The following is a 22,151-nucleotide window of genomic DNA, read 5'->3' as shown; positions in this document are numbered from 1 at the left end:
AATGTCAGTTATATAAGACTTGATAGTTGTTAAGGGATTGTTTAAGGGAAATTTGACACATCAGGGAGGATGTATGATTATATCACTGCGAGGAAAAAACCCACTTCACTCCCACTTTCTTATTCATATTATTTAAGTGTAATCATACACTTAAGTGGAAAATTCAGCTTTTTTGCACCGTGCACAGTTCTGTTATTTCTAGATGTCATTCCAGGCATAGAAAACACAATGATGCCTGAAAGTCACAGCATCTCGCAGCACGTTAAAGTTTACCCATGCATGATGCACACTCTCGTAAACACAAACTTTACATTTGAGTCAGCAAGACTGGGGCCTGTGTGTGCATGGCACGAGCTGTGTCTGCGAAGAGGGGGGATCCCTGCGAAGCATCAATCATTCCTTAAACACACAGTGGGTGCCATGCGGTCCGCTCCTTACTCGCATCTCAACAGCCATCAATCATCTCACCAGCGTGAACTCTGAGCCGTGTGCCCACTGACACTATTGGCCCACACCTGAGATTTAGGAAGAGCTGAAATGATCCCAAACCAGATTGGAAAAGAGCAACATTTCCTTCTAGTAACTGCTGTAGAAGCTTGGTTCATGAGAACAGAAACCTTACAGGAACAGAGGAACATTTTTGTTTTTCAGTCATTCGGGTTATTTTATTTCTTGGCCTGTGTTATAGACTGGAAATTGTTTAGTAAAGCGGAGTCAGCTGTTTTGACGTACTACCACTAAACCTTTTTTTATATTGATTTTCTTTCTTTTACAATTTTTTCATTCTTCAAGTTAAAAAAAAAAGGGATGTGCTTTAAAATAAATGTCGTTTGAGACAGCTCTTTTATAGAGGATGCTCCAGGATTATGTGATGCTTAATGTAAAGAATAAAACACTTGAGGCGTACTGTTCTAGGAAACTAATCAACAACAGGGTGGTGTAATGTGGCCTGACATGAAGTAAAGTTACTGTTAACACCCTAAAGTTGATTATTTTCCAATAACAACACATCTTGCAGCATTTTATTCCTCTTATAGCACAGCAACTTACCAACAGTTTATTTTTTCTATTCCTGAAAAAAAAAAAAAAAAAACGTTCCATGCTTTCATAGTCATGCTTAATGCTGTGGAGCATTCATGTGACAAGATTTTCATTTTACTGAGCAACAGCAAAGCCCTTCTCAAGAACTTCTTGTGTTGGAAATGTTTTACCTCTGACATTTACAAAGTGCTGACACGGGAGACTCCTTCCAAAAATGTCAAATAAACGTCTCCTCACTGAAAACTTCACCATATACACAGTTTTGAAAAATGCGTTTAAGTGGAACGTCCACCGTAAATGCCCATGTAAGTTGTTTAGGTATTAGAACAAACACATTAATAGAGACCTGTGATTTGCTTTCTGACCAATCAGAATCGGGAATTCAACAGCGCTCTGGTGTTAATTGTGATTTTTACGTGAGATTTCGTTTCACATGTATACATCTCTCTGAAATGAGGACATTTCGGCCAAACAACCTTAGCAGATTCCATGCTGTCGCAGTGAAGCAATGCCCAGAGGACAGAAGGATGAGAGTGGAGTCATTCTTTTTCTCAGTGTAAATCTAGGCTTGAGCTGTGCTGGCCACTAGAGATAAAGAGATGCTCTCGCTTTCTCCTCCTGTTCATCTAAAGGACTGAGCAAGGCCATTAGCTGACATTTGCACAATGCTTTTGTCCACCCCCTACCCAACCCTATCTTTTTAGCAGCTCTGTCCAAGTTGATGGAGAACTCATCACATACATCATTCAGGGTCTGTGAAGAGATGTACTGCCTTAATAATGTCGTGTGTGCTGAATGCCATTAACTGATTTCCCAAGGCCAGGGCAGTGAAGTATGTGCTGCAAAAACATAATCTTGCAATTTACCATGAAGGCAATGTGTTCCTCAGAGTTCTGCTCAATGAAGTCAAGCACGAGTGGAGCTTTTTTGCCTTTTCACCTCCACCTAGTCTCATCGCTTGTTGTTACTATTGACCTTAAGGTTTCTGAATGAGGTGTTTGAGAGCTATAAACAGATCCACCATCACTTGAATGCACATCAAGAAAATGTGGTCCCACTTAACTCCAAATGGGAAAATGCCCCCCGCCCCCTCTTCAAGGTCTACAGTAATGTTCTACCACATATCCAGTCTGTAGTTACATTCCGCCATGTAGTTTGATTTAAAAGGGACAGAAATGTAAACCGTTTTGAGGTGAACCCTTTATGAAGTTTAATCCGGTGTTCCGTACCTGGGAGCTGAATTTATATCCCGCATTAGCTCTCGTCACGTCACGAGCATCGCTCTTCTCCGTCCGCCAGCATTCTATCGCTCTCTCGCACACTGGCATTAGAGCTTTATCTCATCTAGCTCAGCCGTAGCTCAGGCCTCTAGGCTGCTTCGCTAGGAACTTGTTTCTTATCAGGCACGCTGCACCTCCGCCTGTGATCAAAGACCCAATTAATGGAGCAGAGAAAAAGGTGAAGCATTTGAATAATGGAGACAGCTGTTTTCCTCCATTCAAGAAAATACATTCGTATTGTTATCAGCTGAGAACAGTTCTCCAGACTGGTGCTTATTTCAGGCCTTGTCTATTCTGGCAGTTTGATAAAAAAAAATGTGGGGCCTTGAGTAAGCCAATAGTGAATGGTGGCAATATCTCATCATTCTAACTCATCCCAAGTTTTATTATCTGCTAAGTGGGAAGATAAAAAGTGGATGTGGTTCATAATAAAGTAATTTCTTTTCTGTATAGACCTTTTCTGTATAGATCTTTTCTGTATAGGCTTTGCAAGGTTGAGTGATTATGAAATATGAATGTTAATTGTGATGGTGTACAGGTGGTGGCTAAATGTGATGCTTACAAAGCCCTCCACCAGGCTTGCTCTAATTGCTATGTTTAATGTCTTGTCAGTGCTACAGGACTTGGCAGGACATATTAGCATTTCTCACATTAGGTAGAATATGAAGCCGGGAATGTCGAATTAAGGGACACTTTCAAATGCACACCTTCCACCTTAATAGCCTCATCTTAGTGAGGGCACTGCCACTTAATTACCCAAGGCTATTATGGAAGGCAGACAAAATCATGAGGTTGAAGGCTAAATACAATAAATTGAAAAGAATGAGCCACAAATGAGAAGGCGATTTAACCTCACAGCTGTTTTATCCTTTAATGAACAATTGGTACAATTTCTTTCAATTTGTGCAGACAGCAAATTGAATTAGCAGCGGTATTTCACGATTTATGTGTGTTCTCTAAGGATTACTGTCTCCTTGAAAGCGAGAGTAGAGCACCTGAGAGTGTATGGTGCTTAATTATATATAGTTCTGAAAACTACAGGTTTCTCTGGACTGAACTATAAAAGTTTTAGCATCTTATAGTCTATAGTAACTCCCAAAAGTTAAAAAATAAGATTATTTAAAAGAAGTGTCTCTATGACTTCTATCTAAAGATTCTATTTAAACTTCAGCGCAGGAGCATCACAGACATTTTAAAAGCCAATATCTGATTACAAACTGAACTGATTAGGCATGTATCTGTATCTCTATGGCATGCTCATCAACCTCACACACACTGTGAGGAAATCACAATTAGCTAGCAAGGTTTTAAACAGCTTTAGGAAGACTGACAACTATGTTTATCCCCCCCCCCCCCCCATTTTTCTCCTCAATTTGGTAACCTGTCAATTCCCACCCACTAGCCAGCTCTCACCTATCCTACATCAGCTCCTGAATGAGTGGAGGGTGAAGGCAAACACATGCTTCCTCTGAGATACTTGAAACCAACCAAGCCGTATCTTTCTTATGCTGCATCACAGGGCAGAGTAACACACATCAGAGGCCAGGAGTTAGCTCACAGAGGCCCACGATTGGCTAGTGTCGCTGTGATTGACAGGTGAGAGAGAGTCTGACCTCCTTCCCACCCTGGCCAATTTTAATGTTAGGTGTTAATGTTTTGACAGTTCATCAGTTTTGACCCAAGGACAAGCAAATGGCAGCCTCAGAAAAGACTGTGACCAGGTCCATAAATCAGGTTCTTGAGAAATCAGTATTATTCTGTTTAATATCAATATGCAGTGGTAAAATAAAGTGTTTCAGAATGTAGGCTATATTAATTAATATATAAAAATGAGAATGATGATTATTTTTTATATTATCATTGAGTTGTTGATTTGTATGCTTATTTTATGTATATTTATTTATACATGATTGTGATTTTTTATGTAAAGCGTCTTGAGAAGCTACTTTTAAGGGTGCTATATAAAATAAAGTTGTTTATTATTATTATTATTATTATTATTATTATTATTATTAACACAATGATACTGTGGACTCAACACATTTGCCTCATTTATTGATCTGGCCACTGCCATTTCTAGGAGATTGTAATCCACTTGTCTTTTCTTTCTCCAGTTGTGGTCACGGCAAAACATGCAGACGCTCATGGCCGAGCATTTCTCTACACCGATTTGAGGGAGGTTGGCCGACATCTCAGCGTATGGCATTCCGTTATCAAAACATTTTATCTATGACATCCATATACGGCTCCAACTACGCCATCTTTCCGACATCTTTTAGCTATTTTCCCCACGCCTTCCCGGTTCAAATCCTCATATCTACCCCTGCTAGTGACCTTTGCTAGTGTGGGGATTAAACGAGTATAAAAAATGTGCCTTTGTTTTAGATGTATTTTACTGTTTTTGAATGGAAAATGGGAAATGAAAAATGCCGGCAATTCAGGTTTTGATTGATTGTTTTATATGAAACAATCCATGTTTTTTTTTTTTTTTAATTTTTTTTTTTTTACCAGAAATAAAATATAAAAAGAAAAAAAAACTTTGCTTATTTTCCATCCATCCATGTACCGCTTATCCTATACAGGGTCACGGGGAGTCTGGAGCCTATCCCACGGAACTTGGGGTGCAAGGCGGGGGACATCCAGGGTGGAGTGCCAACTCAACGCAGGGCACAATCATACACACACTCATGCACCACGGACAATTTAGACATGCCAATCAGCCTACAACGCATGTCTTTGGACTGGGGGAGGAAACCGGAGTACCCGGAAGAAACCCCGAAACACAGAGAGAACATGCAAACTCCATGAACACAGCGTGGAGGCGGGAAATCAAATTTTCATTAATTTAACACAGTTGCATTATGTAGTGAAACAAATACACAGCCTCGAGTGCAGGTATTAACATATTTATTACACAGTAAAGAGTACGACAATACCAGAATCATACTGCAAAGATTCACAGACTGACAGACCATTGATTATAGCCCCCAAATAATAATAATAATAATAATAATAATAATAATAATAATAATAAAGAAAAACAAATGAAACAGAGCAAAAAAAAAAAAAAACTAAACAAAACAAGAAACCACAGTTCTGACATAGTAGACTCCAAACTCAACAACATACTGAAACAGTGTGATGAAAGAGCACACCCCCAGTGTCAGTCTACCATTAACCTGTGGTTCATGTTTCAATTAAGTATTGCACAATAACCTTCATTTATTTGAGCTTTTCTTCACAATAAAAAGTTTTCATTTCTTTGTGCCCGAACCCGCCCCTCCCTTTACCTACCCGACAAATCGATTCGGTCAGGCTCAACGTGTATTCACTTTACAAATTGAAAAATGCATGTACATCTCCCTTTATATATTGTCAAAAAACAGGCATGCGCAAAAAAAAAAAAAAAAAAAAAAAAAAATGACCAGCCTTCTTTAATTCAAGCAGACCTCGTGTTTAGAACATGAACCTAGACGACATTGACGAGTAGCCTAGAGCTTTTACAGCAAAACAGGAAAGGGAGGAAGAAGGGAGGAAGGGGGCGTGATCATGTTTCTCACCCGATCACTTCTTGAACGTCAAATGGAGTCGAAATTTTTTTCCGATTGTTATTTTTATTCTTCATCAGAGAAACGATCTGCGTGTGTGAGACAAGCAAAAAAGGAACGTAAAAAGTTTTTTTTTTTTCAGCATATTTCTTCTATTCATTAAGTTCTCTCTTTATGAGGTCTGCATTGTTACCAAGTAGTGATATGGTTTTGCAGCTGTATGAGCTTTTAACTTTGGATTTATTTTTTTTTAAAGTCCTGTTCTCACGTGCCCATTTGGTTAGACTCGACCAGTGTCTGCTCAGCAACTGGTGCTTGTAACATGCTGTCAGAGGTAGAGTGAGGGTTTTTTTTATTTTATTTTTTTTCTGCCATGGAGGAAAAAAACAAAACATTGAAGCAAAACAGATATTTTAGAAGAAGGAAGAGAAGAGGAGCTTCCTAGGTGTTCATTAAGACGTCCACAGTACTTGCTTGTTTTATCAGGTTTGCCCTGATTACACGGACCATATGGGGAATTGGATGCGTTTCGCAAAAAAAAAAAAAAAAACACCAAAAAAACAAAACAAAGACAGCTTCGTTGTGAAGGAAAAGTTTGTTTTTGGATCGTTTCAGCTCGGAAAGGGAGAAACGGAGAAGGATGTTTAGCACCATGGGTTTGGGGAGAGCTTCCCACTCTTAAAATTGATCATCATGGATTGCATGGCTTTACTGGATCATTTTGGCTGATAAGCGTTACAGATATGTCATGTGTGAATAAGTGCTGTTGAATTAGTCTCAACGCCCCACTGCACTCTAGGTGATATTCCAACCAAGGGACTGCTGAAGGAAAACCTCACTAGCCATAATTCTATAGTAATGGATTCATGTAACCGTCTCTATTATTGCTCATTAGGTCATATCCACGATCTCATGCGTAAGTGAAGTGTGACTTCACTTTTCCTCCGTTCAGGCTGAGCAGGGCTGGTCTTGGCTTTCGACAGGAAAATGTTAAAGGTTTTAAGATGGAAACCCAAAATGGTTTCCCTCGATGAGCTCTCAGATAAAAACTAAAGAATCAGTGGTGCATTTAATGGTTGTTTTTTTTGTTTTGTTTTGTTTTTGTTACATTTACATATAGGATAAAATCAGGTTTTGGTCCTTCGTGTCGGTCTTTGGCTGTCTTCCATGTTTAATTCTTTTTGTAATACTGTGTAACCTGGTGCTTAGCAGTGTTAAAGCTGTCTGTTTACACCTCTGCATTTGGAAAGTTAGATTCTTAGCGTATGTTTGTTTTTTTTTTTCATATGATTTTTCTGTTTTGTATAAAATGAACAAAAAAAAAAAAGAACATATACTTCAACATTCAGTAATGTGCATGCACTGTTTGTAACTATTCAAAGCAAAGGTATGACGTTTTTTTTTTTTTTTGCTATCGCGTTTAGGACAAAGAAACGTTTCTAACAAAAGCAGGTCTGGATACTATTTTTTTCCCTTTTTTTTTTCTTAAAGAAAATAAAAATCACAGATACGTAAAGAAGCACTGCAGAGTCAGTGACGTGAGGCTTTCTACTGAGAAACTTCGAAAAAAGAAGCATGCTGAAAGGAACGTTGTGACAGTGCAAATACAATTATGTACGTCTCATGTACAAAACATTAATGTTAGCATTCCGTGTAACATGCTAGTTCTCAGAAAAGGTCGGCATTAGACTGAAGCAGCAGCTCTGAGAGATAGCTTTTGTCTCCTTTTTGAGGACAATGGGAGTTTTTTTTTCTTCTTAAACAACTACTAAGGAACTACCACAAACACTCACAAACAGGAAAGCAGCTCGCGATATGCTTAATATGTTATTTTTGCACCAGCTAGAAGGATGGGCCTAAATGTTTTTTTTTGTTGTTTTTTTTTTTTTTTATTTTTTTTTTTAAGTATTATGCATGATCACGATTTTTGTCCAACACATGTACAATAAATAAGCATCAGAGACAGTATGGGACACAAATGTTCAACACAATGAAAGCTAAGAGGAGGGAAATAAAAGAACAGAAAGAAAGAAGGATCGAGGGTAGGGCTTAAGCTGGGCAGAAGTGGAGGAACGTGTGTTTTTTCAGCCCTTCATCCCAAACAACTGTCTTAGTGAGGGTCGCTCTTGGGTGGGCTGATGACTTCACTTCCTGTTTAGGAGCTGATGCAGCGCACTCATCGTGGAGCTGCGCTCATCAAGCTGCTCGGTCCTTCATGCATTTACATTCCTCTGTGAAAAAACAGACTTTTATTTTTCAGACCACTGACCTGGATAGCATCAAATGTCTTGCAGACGTGTAAGGAAAAAGAGGAGGGAACATCTGCGTTCCTTCACAATCTGCTGCGCATCTGCACACGATGCCGAGGGTCTGCCGAGTTCAGTAACATGCTATTCGTGTTCTACTCCACAATGTCCTGCCCTGTTGGTTTTATTTCCCCCCATTACTTTTTTTTGTTTTGTTTTTGTCTTCCTTTCTAGAAATGCTGTCTTTCATATAATCACTTTTTTTTTTTTTTTTGCGTCTTTGTTTACAACAGCTATGAAGTAATCCCTTGGTTTGTTGTTTGGTAAAGTGTCTTTTGTTGAGGTCAACTAGTTTCATATCCCAGCTAGTGGAGAGGAGAAGAAGCGCTGAAAACAGGCAAAACAAACAAACAGCAAACAAACGAATCAAACGGGAGGTTTAATGTGCTGATCCAGAGGTCTTTCTTTTTTTTTTCTGCTTATTTACAGGAAACATTTAAGACAAACAAAAAATAATCTATAGTAGCAACTGGGCGCATTAAAGGATGGTGAGAATTTTAAACAAAGAATATCTTTGTGTTCTCTGTCATAGCAAGTCAATATGACCCGATACGGACCTCCGGTTGGGCGATCGCTCTGTGGAACTAGTCCTCTTTTTCTCGGTTAGCATGTTAGAATTAGCATGTTTGAGTAAGCGAGGCGAGGTGAGACAGTCCTGGCGGGGCTGTGATGGGTTTGGCTCTAGCGTGGCGCAGGCTCTAATGCTGACGGCGTGCCAGGCGTGTCCGAGCGTGGCGTGGCAGCGGTGGAGGGAGTATCGGCGGGGCTGCCAGCGCTGCTGCTGGGAGTGCCCGAGGAGCTGGCGGTGCTAGGCGTCTCGCCCTGCTGCTGCGCCTGCAGCGTCTGCCCGCACACATGGTGGTGCTTCTCCCAGTCCTTGTGCTGGCAGAAGGAGCCGCAGTAACGTGCCGTGTTGCACCCGCTGCATGTCTCGCTTGCCTTGCGTCCACAGTTCCAGCAGCTCTAGAGGGAGGGATGGAGAGGAGGAAAAGTTAGATATCCTATAGAACAGGAAATAGTGGAAAAATTACAGTCTTATCCAAAATTTGAATGACGCATGAGCTTGTTGTTCCTAAACTTCATGACATCATGTGGGGGTCACTTGATTAACAAATGGGGATGTGATGAAATTTACAATCTCCTCTTTTGTTTCATTTATTTATTTTACAAATTTATGTTGCGAATATCTCCTCATGAAGATTAGGGATGGGTGATATCTGCGATGGAAAGCGGACGTGAAGCTGAGGAGGAGTTCATCGCTAAACAAGGCGCTACCTCTACAATCTGGAAGCAGTTTGGTTACAGAAAATCAGTTTTACTTTTAGATCAGTGTTTGTGTTTCTGAGGCTCTCAAGACTGCATGCAGCTGTCACTTGTAGCTAAAAACAGTGGTGCACGGTACTATATTTATGTCGTCACTGATGATATTACACCAGATGATTACATTACACTTCCAGCAAAATAATTATGTGTCAACAAGAAGCAAAACAAGTTTTGTAGTGTCATCCTCCTCTGCCATTACTATATTTATCCTTCCTATTCATTTATATCCTATTACCGTGTGGCAGAGAGGACCGTCTACTTGCAGAGAAGTGTCCTGATTGGCTAAACCAGTTTGATGGTGCTGAGAGCATGTATTTCAGTCAGTACGTTTACATGGACAACGATAATCAGATATTAACCCGATTAAGACAATACTCTGATTAAGAAACTACCATGTAAACAGGAATTTTTTATTACCTTAATCTGATTAAAGTCAAACTCAAAGTAAACACAAATCGAATTAAGACGTGTTCAGTGTTCCTATTTTAGTCGCGTTATAGACATGTACACATCTTAATCACACTATTAACGGAGTTTGCGACAGGACACGTACACACACGGCAGTGCTCAACCGTTTGACGGCAAACAAGAGTGCACGGCTGCGTCCCAAACCGCGTACTTACCTGCTATATAGTAGGCAAAATACATGTATCTCGGCTACTATGTAGTAGGTAAGTACGCGGTTTGGGACGCAGCCCACGGCTTCAAGCAGTCGTCTATTTGCACTTACAGCATGATAAATAATTAACTGCACTTGAAGCTTTCGTAAAATTTCGAATTAAAAACACCCAAAACTGTATACGGTACCATTACGAAGACGAACTGTATGTCGATACGTAAAAATTCTGGAGGGACGTCAGACGGTGTGGCGTGTGGACGTAATGACGTGTGATGTTAATCGATCTATGTTCTATAACATTTAAAACAGGAACGTGAAAGGAATATTCTAAAAGCAACTCATAAATAACTCATAAACACCTTAATCAGGATATTGTCTTATTCAGAATAAGGTCAATAATTAGATTACTGCTGTCCATGTAAACGTAGTCTCTGATAACTTAGCTATGAAGATGTGAAGAGCCTGAAAAAAAAGAATCACTGTCAACCTTCTGTTTCTGTTATGACCGCTTTGAAAGTTTGGACATAATATGAGCCTGTTTGGACATAATATGAGCCTGTTCCTCATGATGGGATGTAAATACACATTTGCTACACGTTAAATCGAAAACGCTTTCAGATCCCAGCACTTCTCCAGTTACAGCCAGGGCCTCTTTGTCATAGTCTTTGGGCCAAATAAAAGCAATTAGGACAAAGTTCTAAATGTGAAGCAGAAACGGGAAGCTGGAGTTATAAACAGCTACTGACGCCATTCTCCGGGGAAATGTGTGCATAAACAGGGCTCTCGCAATTAAAGTCAGATGTGTGTGCCGTTTTCCCCCACTAACTGATTAAATGAGCTGAACCCCCACTGTGCCCAGCGCACTCCTTTTGTAACATCAAATCAGGACCACCTTAAGCATTCAAACATCTTATTCAGAGCGATGGAGGGCAGGCCAAATGATTAGATGATAAATACCATGTTGTCTTCCTCTAAACAACACCTGGAGGTGTGAGAAATGATCTCTGATTCCTTTCGGTCCATCTATTTAACGCTTTTTTCTAACAGTTTTCATCAACGCATTTACACATTATATTACAGTGCTATATTAAGTGCTAAAACAAAGTGTATATTGACCTTCACTACAAAACATGTATGGAATAATCCAAAATTAAACCTGATACTAAAATGCCTCCTGAATTTCAGACATAATCAGATGGAAAAGACATACTATGCAGAAACACCTTAAGTGGTAGTGTATTAACCCATGCTAGCTTTGGAAGGCAGTTTTTCCAAATACAATTATTGAGTACATGGTTGATAAATATAGAATGGAGGCCAGTAGGAGGAGGCCATGCTTGAGAATAAAACATGTAGAGATGTGTGCCAGGACTGAGACCTGACAAGGAATTTATCCTGACAGATTTGCTGTTATTTACTTCATGGGGAATATAACCAAGTAAGTTCATACACAAATTGTGTGTGCAGTTACAAGCAAAAATATCTTTGGGAGTAGGCAAGATTGGTCAAACTTCCTGCAGGAGCAGGCGGGATTAGTCACAAGTGGGTGGGATTGGTCAGAATTCCTCTGGCTGCAGCGCGAGGAGGATTGGTCCCATACACACCTCTACACCAAACATTCATTGCACTTTTCCAATCATGTAGTCCCTTTATACCAATATGCATCAAAAAAAGAATTCCGAGCATAACGATTAACAGGCGTGAACTTTGGTCCATGGTTTGAACTCGCATGAGGTGATTAATAAGAACAATAGGTTTTTTAAATAGCTTTAAATAAATTAGAACATAGATTTAGCTGTAAGGGATGTTTTCAAGGGCCCAACACTGAGTTTATTCCAAATACCGGTAAAGTAGACGTGTGAAATGAGTGTGTCCATCCATTCTTTCCATTTTCCTGGAGCCTGTCCTAGGGAACTCAGAGCACAAGGCAGGGGGACACCCTGGAAGGGGTGCCATCCCGGGGTGCAGGGCACAATTGCACACTGCGGACAATTTGGAAATGCCAATTAGACTACGGCGCATGTCTTTGGACAAGGGGGGGAAACCGGAATACCCATAGGAAACTCCTGAAGCACAGGGAGAACATGCAAACTCTGCGCACACGAGGCGGAGGTAGGATTCGAACCCCCTACCGCAGAGTTGCGAGGCAAACATGCTAACCGCTAATCCACCAGATATTTACCTCACTTGAGTCCTCCTGCTGGTTGATAACAGACAGCGCATCCTCTGCAGCTTGCCTCTTAGCCTCAGCCACAGTGCGCTCCATCTTGGCGCGTTCTGTGCTGATCATCTCATGAGCCTTGCGTTCGGCTTCGGCAACCGCCTTCTGCAGCTCAGACATAGCCTGCCTCTTCACCTCGTTCACCGCCTCTTCTGAAACAGAGTTGTAGGAGCTGGTCACTTTAAAAATCATTTACGTAGACATATATGAAGGAGAAAATCAATAATAATAATAATAATAATGATAATAATATAAATCAACTTGCACAATATTTATTTGATACATGAGTTTGATCCACAAGAAAACAGACAAAAGGCATTTTTGGATTAGAAACCTGAATAGAGATCTTCTATGTTTGAGCACGACAAACAATCAAGGAAACAATATAGTACAGCTGTTTTTATTTTGCTTAAAAGGACACAACAGTAGCACCTACAACAACTGATATCGACTGACCCATGACCTGTGAAGCGTAGGGGCATTCCTTAATACACTGACACATTCTCTGTGTTTTGTAATATTGTTGCATTATTACTTTTGACACCGAAATCCATCTGAGCGACAGGACTAGATTTTTATTATTTTTTAAAAATGTTTACAGCATTCAAAGCTGCAGCTTGTCTAATTGTGTATGCAAATAAGGCAATTTATATTTAAATTATGCATTTCAGTTGTGCTCCCAAAGGCCCATGCTGTACAGGATATGAAAAACTACCAGCATGTTGCATGGAATAGATGAATATTCACTGTCTACTGTAAGGACCTGATCGAAAAACAAAAGGATCAATCTAGTCTCCTCCTGCACAAGAACTGATCATTAAACAATATCCATAAGATAGATGTTTGGTCTCTATGAATATGAATATAAAGAATTGACATTTCCTGGTTTATAATGTATATATCTCTTCAGCTCAATGTTTTGTCCAAGGAAAATGAACATTGACATTGTGTCTATGTGTGTTTTGGTGTTGTTTTAGTGTCATTTATGGAATAAACTCTCACAAATTAGAGCGATGTGTTTCCGGTGCCCTCTATATTGGAGAAATCTATTTTTCAGTCACACACACATTCTGCAAAATGAGGATTTCTTTTTACCTGGATTGAAACTATTTTTTAAAAACAATGACAGCATGCACTGAGCTTTCAGTTTGTGGTTTGAGGTTGTTGAAAAATAGACTCTTTTCCCATACATGTGTGGTAATATTCCATTAATACGACTAATATTCAATAATAGGATGAATAATTAATTGATTTGAACAGCGCTGAGAATGCAATGCCTGAACTAAACTTTGGAGCAGGGGAAGAAATACAAAGAGTAAAAAAACACAATGGGCATGTGCTGTTATAAGGAAATAATCAGTGATAGGGTGGTGTAATGAAGAGAAGAGTTGCCGTTACTACCCTGAAGTTGACTATTTTCCAACGACACCACATCCCGAAATGTTTTCATTTCTTATACCACAGCATTTTAATTTATACTTTTTTTTATCCATTTATAGTCATGTCTCATGGGGAAAAACTTCCCGACTGTAACCAAGCACTGACACTGGAGACTCCTTTCATAAACCTCAAATAAATATCCCCGTACAGAAAAATTAACCACAGCGACGATTACGGGTTGTTTTTTTTTTTACCTTAAAAGAACGTTTTAAAAACCTGTTTATTATTAATCATTAGATTTATATACAGTGTCCTCCCTGTGAATCAGTTGTTACTATCGAAACAATAATGCATTAATCTAAACCTGCGATTTGAGCTGCTTTTATAAAAAATTAATCGATACATTCTGACCATAGATTCAACAGCGCTGTCTTATAGCTGATTTTATTTAACTGAAAAATATCAGCTTGATGCCAGCTGCTTTAACAGCTGCTTTAAATAAGCAGTGGCCAGTTTTCCATTACAGTATCCATCATCTGTCTTAGATCACCCAGATCACCTACACCTTAAACAAAGCCTTTTAATCACACATCTATCTTTTAAACTGATGCTCTAAGAAAATGGTACCTCTGAGAGAGTTAGAGCTTCAGCATCTCCTGTACAATAGCACAAGTAGTTAAGTGCCCTAAAGCTTCAGAGCACTAACGCTGTCTGATCGTTTGCTTTATGATCCGACATCATGGCTGGAATGTGTAGAGGAAGTAAGTAAAGCCCAATGATTCAGTATCTCAGAAGGGACTCCATCACACAAAAGCAAAATTCCTAGACCTGGACAATGTTTCAAAACTCCCAAGAAGAATGTTCAAGAGATTTGTTCGAGACACAAATTCACATACAGCACATACAGTGTATATATCAGTGTATATATCCGGGTGGGGGCAAATACTTTTGTATTTGCCCCCACCCGGATATCTTCTGTTTTTGTGTATATCTCATACTAAAGAGTTTTAGATCTTCAAACTGTATTTTACCAGACATACGTGTTTAATTATTGTAAGTAATTAAGTCTCACCTGCAGATTGTAGATTTGTACCTACAAGCTGCTGCTGTAATCATAAAGACTGTCTCAGGGAGTTTTTCTTTGCCACTGTCATTCATTATGGATCTACAAGGTATCCCAAAAGGGTCCATACAGGGGGAAATGATTGGAACGTATTGAAATCATTCTTGTGGCTGGATCGGGAAGCTGTTGCAAGGTTGTGTTGGACTTTAACAGGAAAAATGGCAAGCACATCACACACACGACACTGCTGCCAAACTTATTATAATGTTGCGGACCGACCGAGAAGTGGACGTCCACAAACATACACACAACCGACATTCTGCTGGCGTACATAGTCCCCTATGTATGGAGACTTTTGGGACACCCTGTACAGTAAATCTACATCCTGATTTCTGTACTACTGCATTTGTGCTTTATGTCTTTAATTATTAGCTATACAAATAAAGCTGAACTGAACTGAATTTAATTAAAGCCTATGACAATTACTCCTTGTCCACTTTGCTCATGTTTGTGTATATGTGTGTGAAAAGGGCTGCTTACCTGCTTTCTTCCAGATCTCCTCAGGGACGTAGCCGGACACAGGCCTGTGGAGCACCTCCCGGTGGATCTCTGGCACACAGAAAGTAGAACATGCGCTTCTATTACTATTTCCACTTTAAACACATTAGATATTTAAAGATCTGTGCAACTCTTTTCAATTTTGCAGTAAATCATAACAGTAAATTACAAACATGTGTTCTGCAATGGTCAGTTTAACTATTATAGCAATATAAACAAACTTTACTAGCAAACAGTAATATAAGACACATCAATTTGTTGCTCGCAAGTAAAAAAAAAATAACACTATGCCCATTGGAAAGCACTGTTGATATGTTTAGCTGCTACCTGCAGGGTTGCTGTCCTGGCCTGCAGGGCTCTGCTGTCTTGACTGGCTGCTGCTGCTGCTGCTGGAGCTCTTCTTCACGTCCTCGGCATCGCTGTAGCGCCGGATCCAATAGTTGAGCTCCTCGCGGTCAGCCTCTTGACATCGCCTGAGCACGGTGAGTGAGCGCCGTGTCTTCTCCACCATGTCCATGATGCAGTTAAGCAGCTGCACAACAGACACACACACACACACACACACACACACACACACACACACACACACACACACACACACATGCAGCTACAATCAATAACATGAAGGCATGCAATTAACAATGAACATATTCACATATGCACAATAACATTCACTCAAAAAAGAAAATGTTCCATCTGCACTACGTTAGTTTTAGTATTAGTTTTAGTACTAGAATAAATAAATAAATAAATAAATAAATAAATAAATATATATATATATATATATATATATATATATATATATATATATATATATATATTAGTCATTGGCCATTAGTTTTAAGGTTTAATTGGTGAAAATACCGCAATCATTTATGAGATTATTATTCATTTCCAGCTTGAAACTGCCTATTTTCAAATAATGTTGCATATTTCAAAAAGAAATTTATACAAGGAAGCAAAATTATCCATGTATATGATCTGTTTTATAATAACTGTGAAGTGATTTGCCAACTCTAACATTTTTATTCATTAACAAAACATGTGCGTTTTATCCATTTATAGATACATTTAATATTGTGTAATGTCTGTGAAACAAGTTAGTTCCTGTTATCATTTTCATTATAACAGACAAACAGGATGTTCACTCACAAGCCTGTCTCTCTCTCTCTCTCTCTCTCTTGCAGCTTGTCATGTTACTGCATGGGCACTAAGCCCTCTGACATGTTGGAAAACTTAAAGGAACAGCTTTAACTGTACAACATGCTGACACTGGAGACTCCTTCCAAATATGCTCAATAAACAGCTCCTCACTGAAAACTTCGACATATAATTCGCTGTGTAAAGGTGTGACTACAGAAACATTTTCTGACTAATCAGAAACAAGCATTCAACTGTACTGTGCTATAAATATCATTATATTTCATTTTGAGTACAAATAGGATTATTATTTTATTTTCTTCATTACGTAAAAAGGGCACCGAACATTTCTTGGTCTTAGAATTTGTGAGCAAATGCATGTGTGTAATATAATCATTTTTAACTCATTTTAAGGATCTTCGAGTTAACGCAAAGTGCTATAAACTGTATTCATTTATAATTTTCTTACAAATTATAATAATAACCTATCGGTTTCTTGGTCACTCCAGCACACACATACAGACTAACAAATACACAGAGACTTCGTAGTAGTAATAGAAAGTGTTATTACTTTTCTTACATGGTCAAGGTGCTTCCACTCCTCGGCCCATTCTCTGTCTGTGAGTCTGTGATCTATGACCTCTTCCTGACGTATGCCTCCGTGCATCCCTGCGAGAGAAAAGAACAGAGAGAGATTAGAGCGAGAAAGGTCTGCCTGCACTCGTTATTCTTTGTGCTACGATTCCCTTTCAGCAGAGCTCTAGTCTGCTTTCGAGCTATCACTCAGCCGCTTCATGACACACACCATCTCTCACATCCTCACACACATGTTCTTCATCACTTACATGCTTCCCTCCTGCCACGCACTTTCATTCCTCACCACCCTCTACAGCACTGCCTGTGGGCACCGGCTCTCTCTGGGTGGAATTAGGCCTGCCAGGCTCAGATATATCTCATTCATACATCACAGAGCAGTATGCTCATGTATTTTTAGCACATCTTTACCCCCGTTTTGGATACAGCTTCCTGTTTCCCATTACATTTTGTTTAAAACCTTGCAATCTTGCATTCTGGGAAAAATTTAATCTGCCTGGGAATTTTGAACAGGAACTCTGGAAATCGAAAGACTGCTTATTTTACAGAAAATACTGACATGCATAAATCATGATGAAGTGTTTACAGGACAAATGACAAATCAAGGAAGAAATCAATTTCTAATCAATTTACAATGGCATTGCAGTAAGGTCACTCCATCCATCCATTTTCTACAGCGCCTATCCTACAGGGTCGAGGGAAACCTGGAGCCTATCCCAGGGAGCATGGGGCACAAGGCGGGGTACACCCTGGATGGGGTGCCAGTCCATCGCAGGGCACAATCACATACACATTCACACACCCATTCATACACTATGGACACTTTGGACATGCCAATCAGCCTACCATACATGTCTTTGGACTGGGGGAGGAAACCGGAATACCCGGAGGAAACCCCTGCAGCACAGGGAGAACATGCAAACTCCGCACACACAGGGCTGTGGCGGGAATCGAACCCCCACCCCTTGAAGTGTGAGGCAAAAGTGCTAACCACTAATAAAGTCACACCAGCGGCACAAAATAATCTAGCTGTATATTTCTAAGAGTAATTAAATGGATTTCTAAGGCTGTTTTGCTGACACATTTAGCTACTATAGTCCTAGTCATCCCCCTGTGAATCCTAAACATCGCACAACTACATTAGCAAGATTTAGGACTAGGAAGTATCCCATAACCCCTTCCTCCTTTGCGTACCGATGGGCCGTGGGCGCTCACGGATCTCACGGTGGTTGGTGTGGCGATACGAGTCTCTGTAATGGTGGCCAATAGCCATCTCATCAAGCCGGTAGTGGCCCGGGGGTGGTGGAGCAGTGTGAGGAAGGCCGTTGGGTTGGTATGAAAGTCCATTGGAGGGGCTGAAACGCTGACCAGGGCTGATGGTGCATGGCCGCTTGCTTGGGTGCTCTGGGTGTGGAGGCTCCCTCTCGAAGCCGTTCTCTTTGGTTCTGGAAGGAGGAAGGGATGGGAGGTCTGATTAGTGAGGCACAATTTGGAGCAGAGACAGTAAGCTGACATGAAAATAAATGGCTGGTGTTGCCTAGAAGAACTCACTGGATAAAGGGAGAAACCTCGAACTCTTCTAGGTAGGACATCACAATGCCTGTCACGCCAAGAAAAGTGTGTGCTTGCACCTTTGTGTGTTTGTGTGCATCCCCTCCTTCAGCACTGTCCCAGCCTCCTAATGAGCCACTTTTATGGCCACCTAATGCTCATCCGTCACAATCCATCTGCTTGGAGGAACCCTCTACCCCCTGTGCGTTTCACACCTCAGAAATGCTCCTGGTTTTCTTCTACCTGTCTCATATATTTTCAGTTTATAATTCAAGACATCTGCTGTCTTGTTTGGAATATTGAAAACCTTAGTGTTTTTGACATAATTCAGCATGGTTTCTTGTTGCTGAGACTCTGATGGTGGTACCATTAAGGGTACATGCTTTACACCTTTACTATGTATCTTTTGGGAAAGCGCACATGGTGAAGTAAAGCCTTAAGGGAACATCAGTGATCCAATTATGTACCTTAAATTATTCCACCATATTACAGTTTTCAACTAAAATATACATACTAATGGTACAAAAAAGTGTACCACCCCAACAACAAGGAAAAGTGCAGTTTGGCACCTGTATCTGAGTCATGGGAAAAGTATAAAAAATATTATTAAACACTAGCATATCTCTTAAAAGATACTAACTACTCACACTCAATTTGCCTTTTATTTCTCTATATCATCTCCACTGCATAACAAGAAATCCATAGCCGCTAACCTCACGCAAACTCATTTACACACAAGCTCATTTTCACATAGACAGAAGGAAAATTGTATTCGAATAGCCGTTATAACACATTTCACACATCCAAATACAGAGAAAAGTACCAGGCCTGCATTCTCGTCTCTCTGACCTTCTTTGATATTAATCAGAAGAAGTTCACCCTGCTTTGTAGAACGTGATTAAGAACATTGTGGATCCTATTCAAATTCCACCGTTACGTTTTCTTCCCGCTCTGCTCGAGTCAAGGCGAGGCGGTGCGTGCCGAGCTAAGCAGAAACAGAAGCGCTTAGCCAGCGGGATGGGAGCTCGGCCTCATCTGTATGTGTTATCAGCCGCTCCCTTAGGCTCTGATCGCCAGGCGTTAGATCTCCCACCAAACATGGAGGTATTACAGGATAAAACAGCAAAGGAGCCTTGGGGACTTGAGGTGATAAGCATTAGACCCAAATTTTTTTTCATAAAAACTATATTGTATATATGTATTTATGTGCAGCATGTATGAATTTTTGTTTGTTTGCTCGTTCATTCAATGACTCATTCAGTCATTTTGTGTTTAAAACCTTGTGGAAGTATTGTTCATGTTAGTATTGAAAGAACATTTTACTTAAAACCATTGATGTCCATTTGAAGTCCAGAATTTCTAGTAAGCCACTTTCGGGTTCTTGATCCAGGCCCTTAACAACCAGCTGTTAAATTCTGCATTTAGTTTGGATTCTGACTCCTTTATGAGTCAGGTTGCATAAAACTTATCTGCAATAAGTAGGAATAAACACAATGGGGCATACTGTTATAGGAAAATAACACCCAACACTTGATTGGCAGCACATCTTAAGTGTTTTATTCCTCTTATATCTCAGCTATTTGCCAACCTTTACATTTGCGAGCCACCCTTATCCAGAGCGACTTACATTATCTCATTTAAACTCCTTGCACAAGGGCCCAGTAGTGGAATCCTCACAGTGCTGGGATTTGAACTCCCGACCTTCCAATCAGTAGTCCAACACCTTAACCAATGAGCTACCTTTGGATGTTATAGAGCTAACTTACATGGCTTGCACGACTTACTGACTCTCCATTATGCTAAGTAGATACAGACACCTCCATTCACACTTATACATAAATTTTCTATATTCTCCAGCTGTGTCTTTTCCAGACTCTTCTCCTTTGAAAAGCCAAGTTCTGCCTCATTGAAAAGAGAAATAAAGAAACCCAATGGTGCACGATTCTCCATTATTTAAATGGTGGCTAACAGTACAGCCAGGAAAGGGCTAGTCTTAGTTATATTATTTAGTAATGGATCTATCTGTATTTTATAGCAATACAAATAGTAATTTAGGGAATATTCCTTATATATTTTTTTATCCTGATGCATGAATAAGAGATGAACGGACTGTAGCAGGAAAAATACTCACTTTTATATCACCTTGTTACTCTTTACGTCTTGTCCGCTTTTAAGTTTTCAAGCAGAATCGTCTTGAGTCATTTTGAGTTTAATTGAGTCATTTTGAATCAAATACTATATTTGTATCTCTAGCTATATCGTACATATATCTCACAGGAACTGTAGTTTTCTAGTCGCCCAGCTCTTTGGATCACTTAATGTAGGAAAACATCATTTCATTCATTACAATTTTGCCTTTGGAACTACAGCTGTGGAACGATTTCTGTTACTAATATGTAATCCTGTCTTGTTCAGGCTCACCTGTCCGGCGTCCTCCTCTTGCCGTTCTCGTTGACGTCCATCAGCAGCTCAGACGAGTCGACGGGAGACGTGATGCTGGTGTCGAGTAGCAGCTGCTCGTGCTGGGCCAGGTACTGTGCTGGGTTCTGCTTGGCCAGGCGTGCACAGTGCAAAAGCTCCCGCTGCAGTAATGGCAGGTTGGCCTGTAGGGGGAGATAGCGGTTAGTGCTCACTGTTTGGACAAAGGCTGCATTAGTCAGACAAAGACCAAACATCACAATGCACTTGGCCATGTTCCAGGGTTTTTACAAGCATTGTTTACCCATTACAGTGATTGTGGGGAAGCTCTTTGGAGGTAAAAAAAAAAAAAAAAGTAAAAATGCACTGCTTTGGTACTTTGTGACCCAAACCATGCATTAGTGCTTTCAGTCTGCCCACTGCCTGGCACAAGGGCATGTGAAATACTGTTGACGTGATTCTTCAAAGCAGCATCATCTCTCATTTCCTTCCTGTCTCTTTCAGCACTGATTGCTAAGAGGTTAGCTGGCTTTGTCCACAAGACCCTTTTTGGAGGGTTTACTATTTCAAAGTGGTGCGGAAGAGCATTTTTAGGATAGTGTTTCATCTAGAAACAGTATTGGCATTACAGAATGAGACCAGCACTACTTCTACTTGTGCTATTCTTCAGATCTTATTTTTTTTTCTTTCTTTCCATAGATAATAGTGGTCAGAGCTACCATGCAGAAATTTTAGAAGACCACTGAAAACTGACCACCCTACATAGTCTTAATGTTATTCCTAATTTTGGTGGACTGACTCTGTCTAGTGGTAAAATAAATCATTGTAACTGCGAGGATGTACGCCTAGCTCACTAAATAATCTTTCCTATAATAAGCTAATGTGTTCTTGCCCACCAGGCAAGTGCTTCCAATTTTTGTTACCTGAAAACCTAAAAAAACCTAAAAACCTAAAAAAAACAAGCTTGGACATATAATCTTCTTGTCCCAGGTGCCTGCACTATTGATTTGTCCACCCCTGACTCATAACCAAAAATAAAATGAATATTTTTATTCTGTGGTATGCTCCTGTACTGCTAGCAATAAAGCCGGAAAGTACGTATTATTGTC

At 40.0% G+C, this 22,151-nt stretch overlaps 1 protein-coding gene across 3 annotated transcripts in view; it reads right to left on the bottom strand.

Annotated features, from left to right (window-relative positions):
- Positions 1 to 5,206: 5,206 nt before the first annotated feature.
- The window catches only part of runx1t1 (RUNX1 partner transcriptional co-repressor 1), a 58,880-nt gene continuing 41,935 nt past the window's right edge, over positions 5,207 to 22,151 (bottom strand). The window contains exons 5-11 of one of the 3 annotated variants that reach the window (XM_053637442.1): positions 21,046 to 21,227; positions 18,268 to 18,518; positions 17,051 to 17,148; positions 15,667 to 15,871; positions 15,322 to 15,390; positions 12,300 to 12,490; positions 5,207 to 9,138 (exon numbers count right to left, since the gene is read on the bottom strand). In XM_053637442.1, coding sequence (XP_053493417.1) covers positions 8,857 to 9,138; positions 12,300 to 12,490; positions 15,322 to 15,390; positions 15,667 to 15,871; positions 17,051 to 17,148; positions 18,268 to 18,518; positions 21,046 to 21,227 — 1,278 coding nt within the window. In that variant the 3' untranslated portion in view covers positions 5,207 to 8,856. The remainder of the gene's footprint in view (positions 9,139 to 12,299; positions 12,491 to 15,321; positions 15,391 to 15,666; positions 15,872 to 17,050; positions 17,149 to 18,267; positions 18,519 to 21,045; positions 21,228 to 22,151) is intronic. The other 2 variants (XM_053637443.1, XM_053637445.1) reach the window with 2 other exon arrangements.

This window comes from Ictalurus furcatus, chromosome 12, assembly GCF_023375685.1.
Source record: "Ictalurus furcatus strain D&B chromosome 12, Billie_1.0, whole genome shotgun sequence".
NCBI classification, from domain to species: domain Eukaryota; kingdom Metazoa; phylum Chordata; class Actinopteri; order Siluriformes; family Ictaluridae; genus Ictalurus; species Ictalurus furcatus.
The sequence above is the reverse complement of the archived record's forward strand: the minus strand, read 5'-3'. Positions and strand labels throughout refer to the sequence as shown.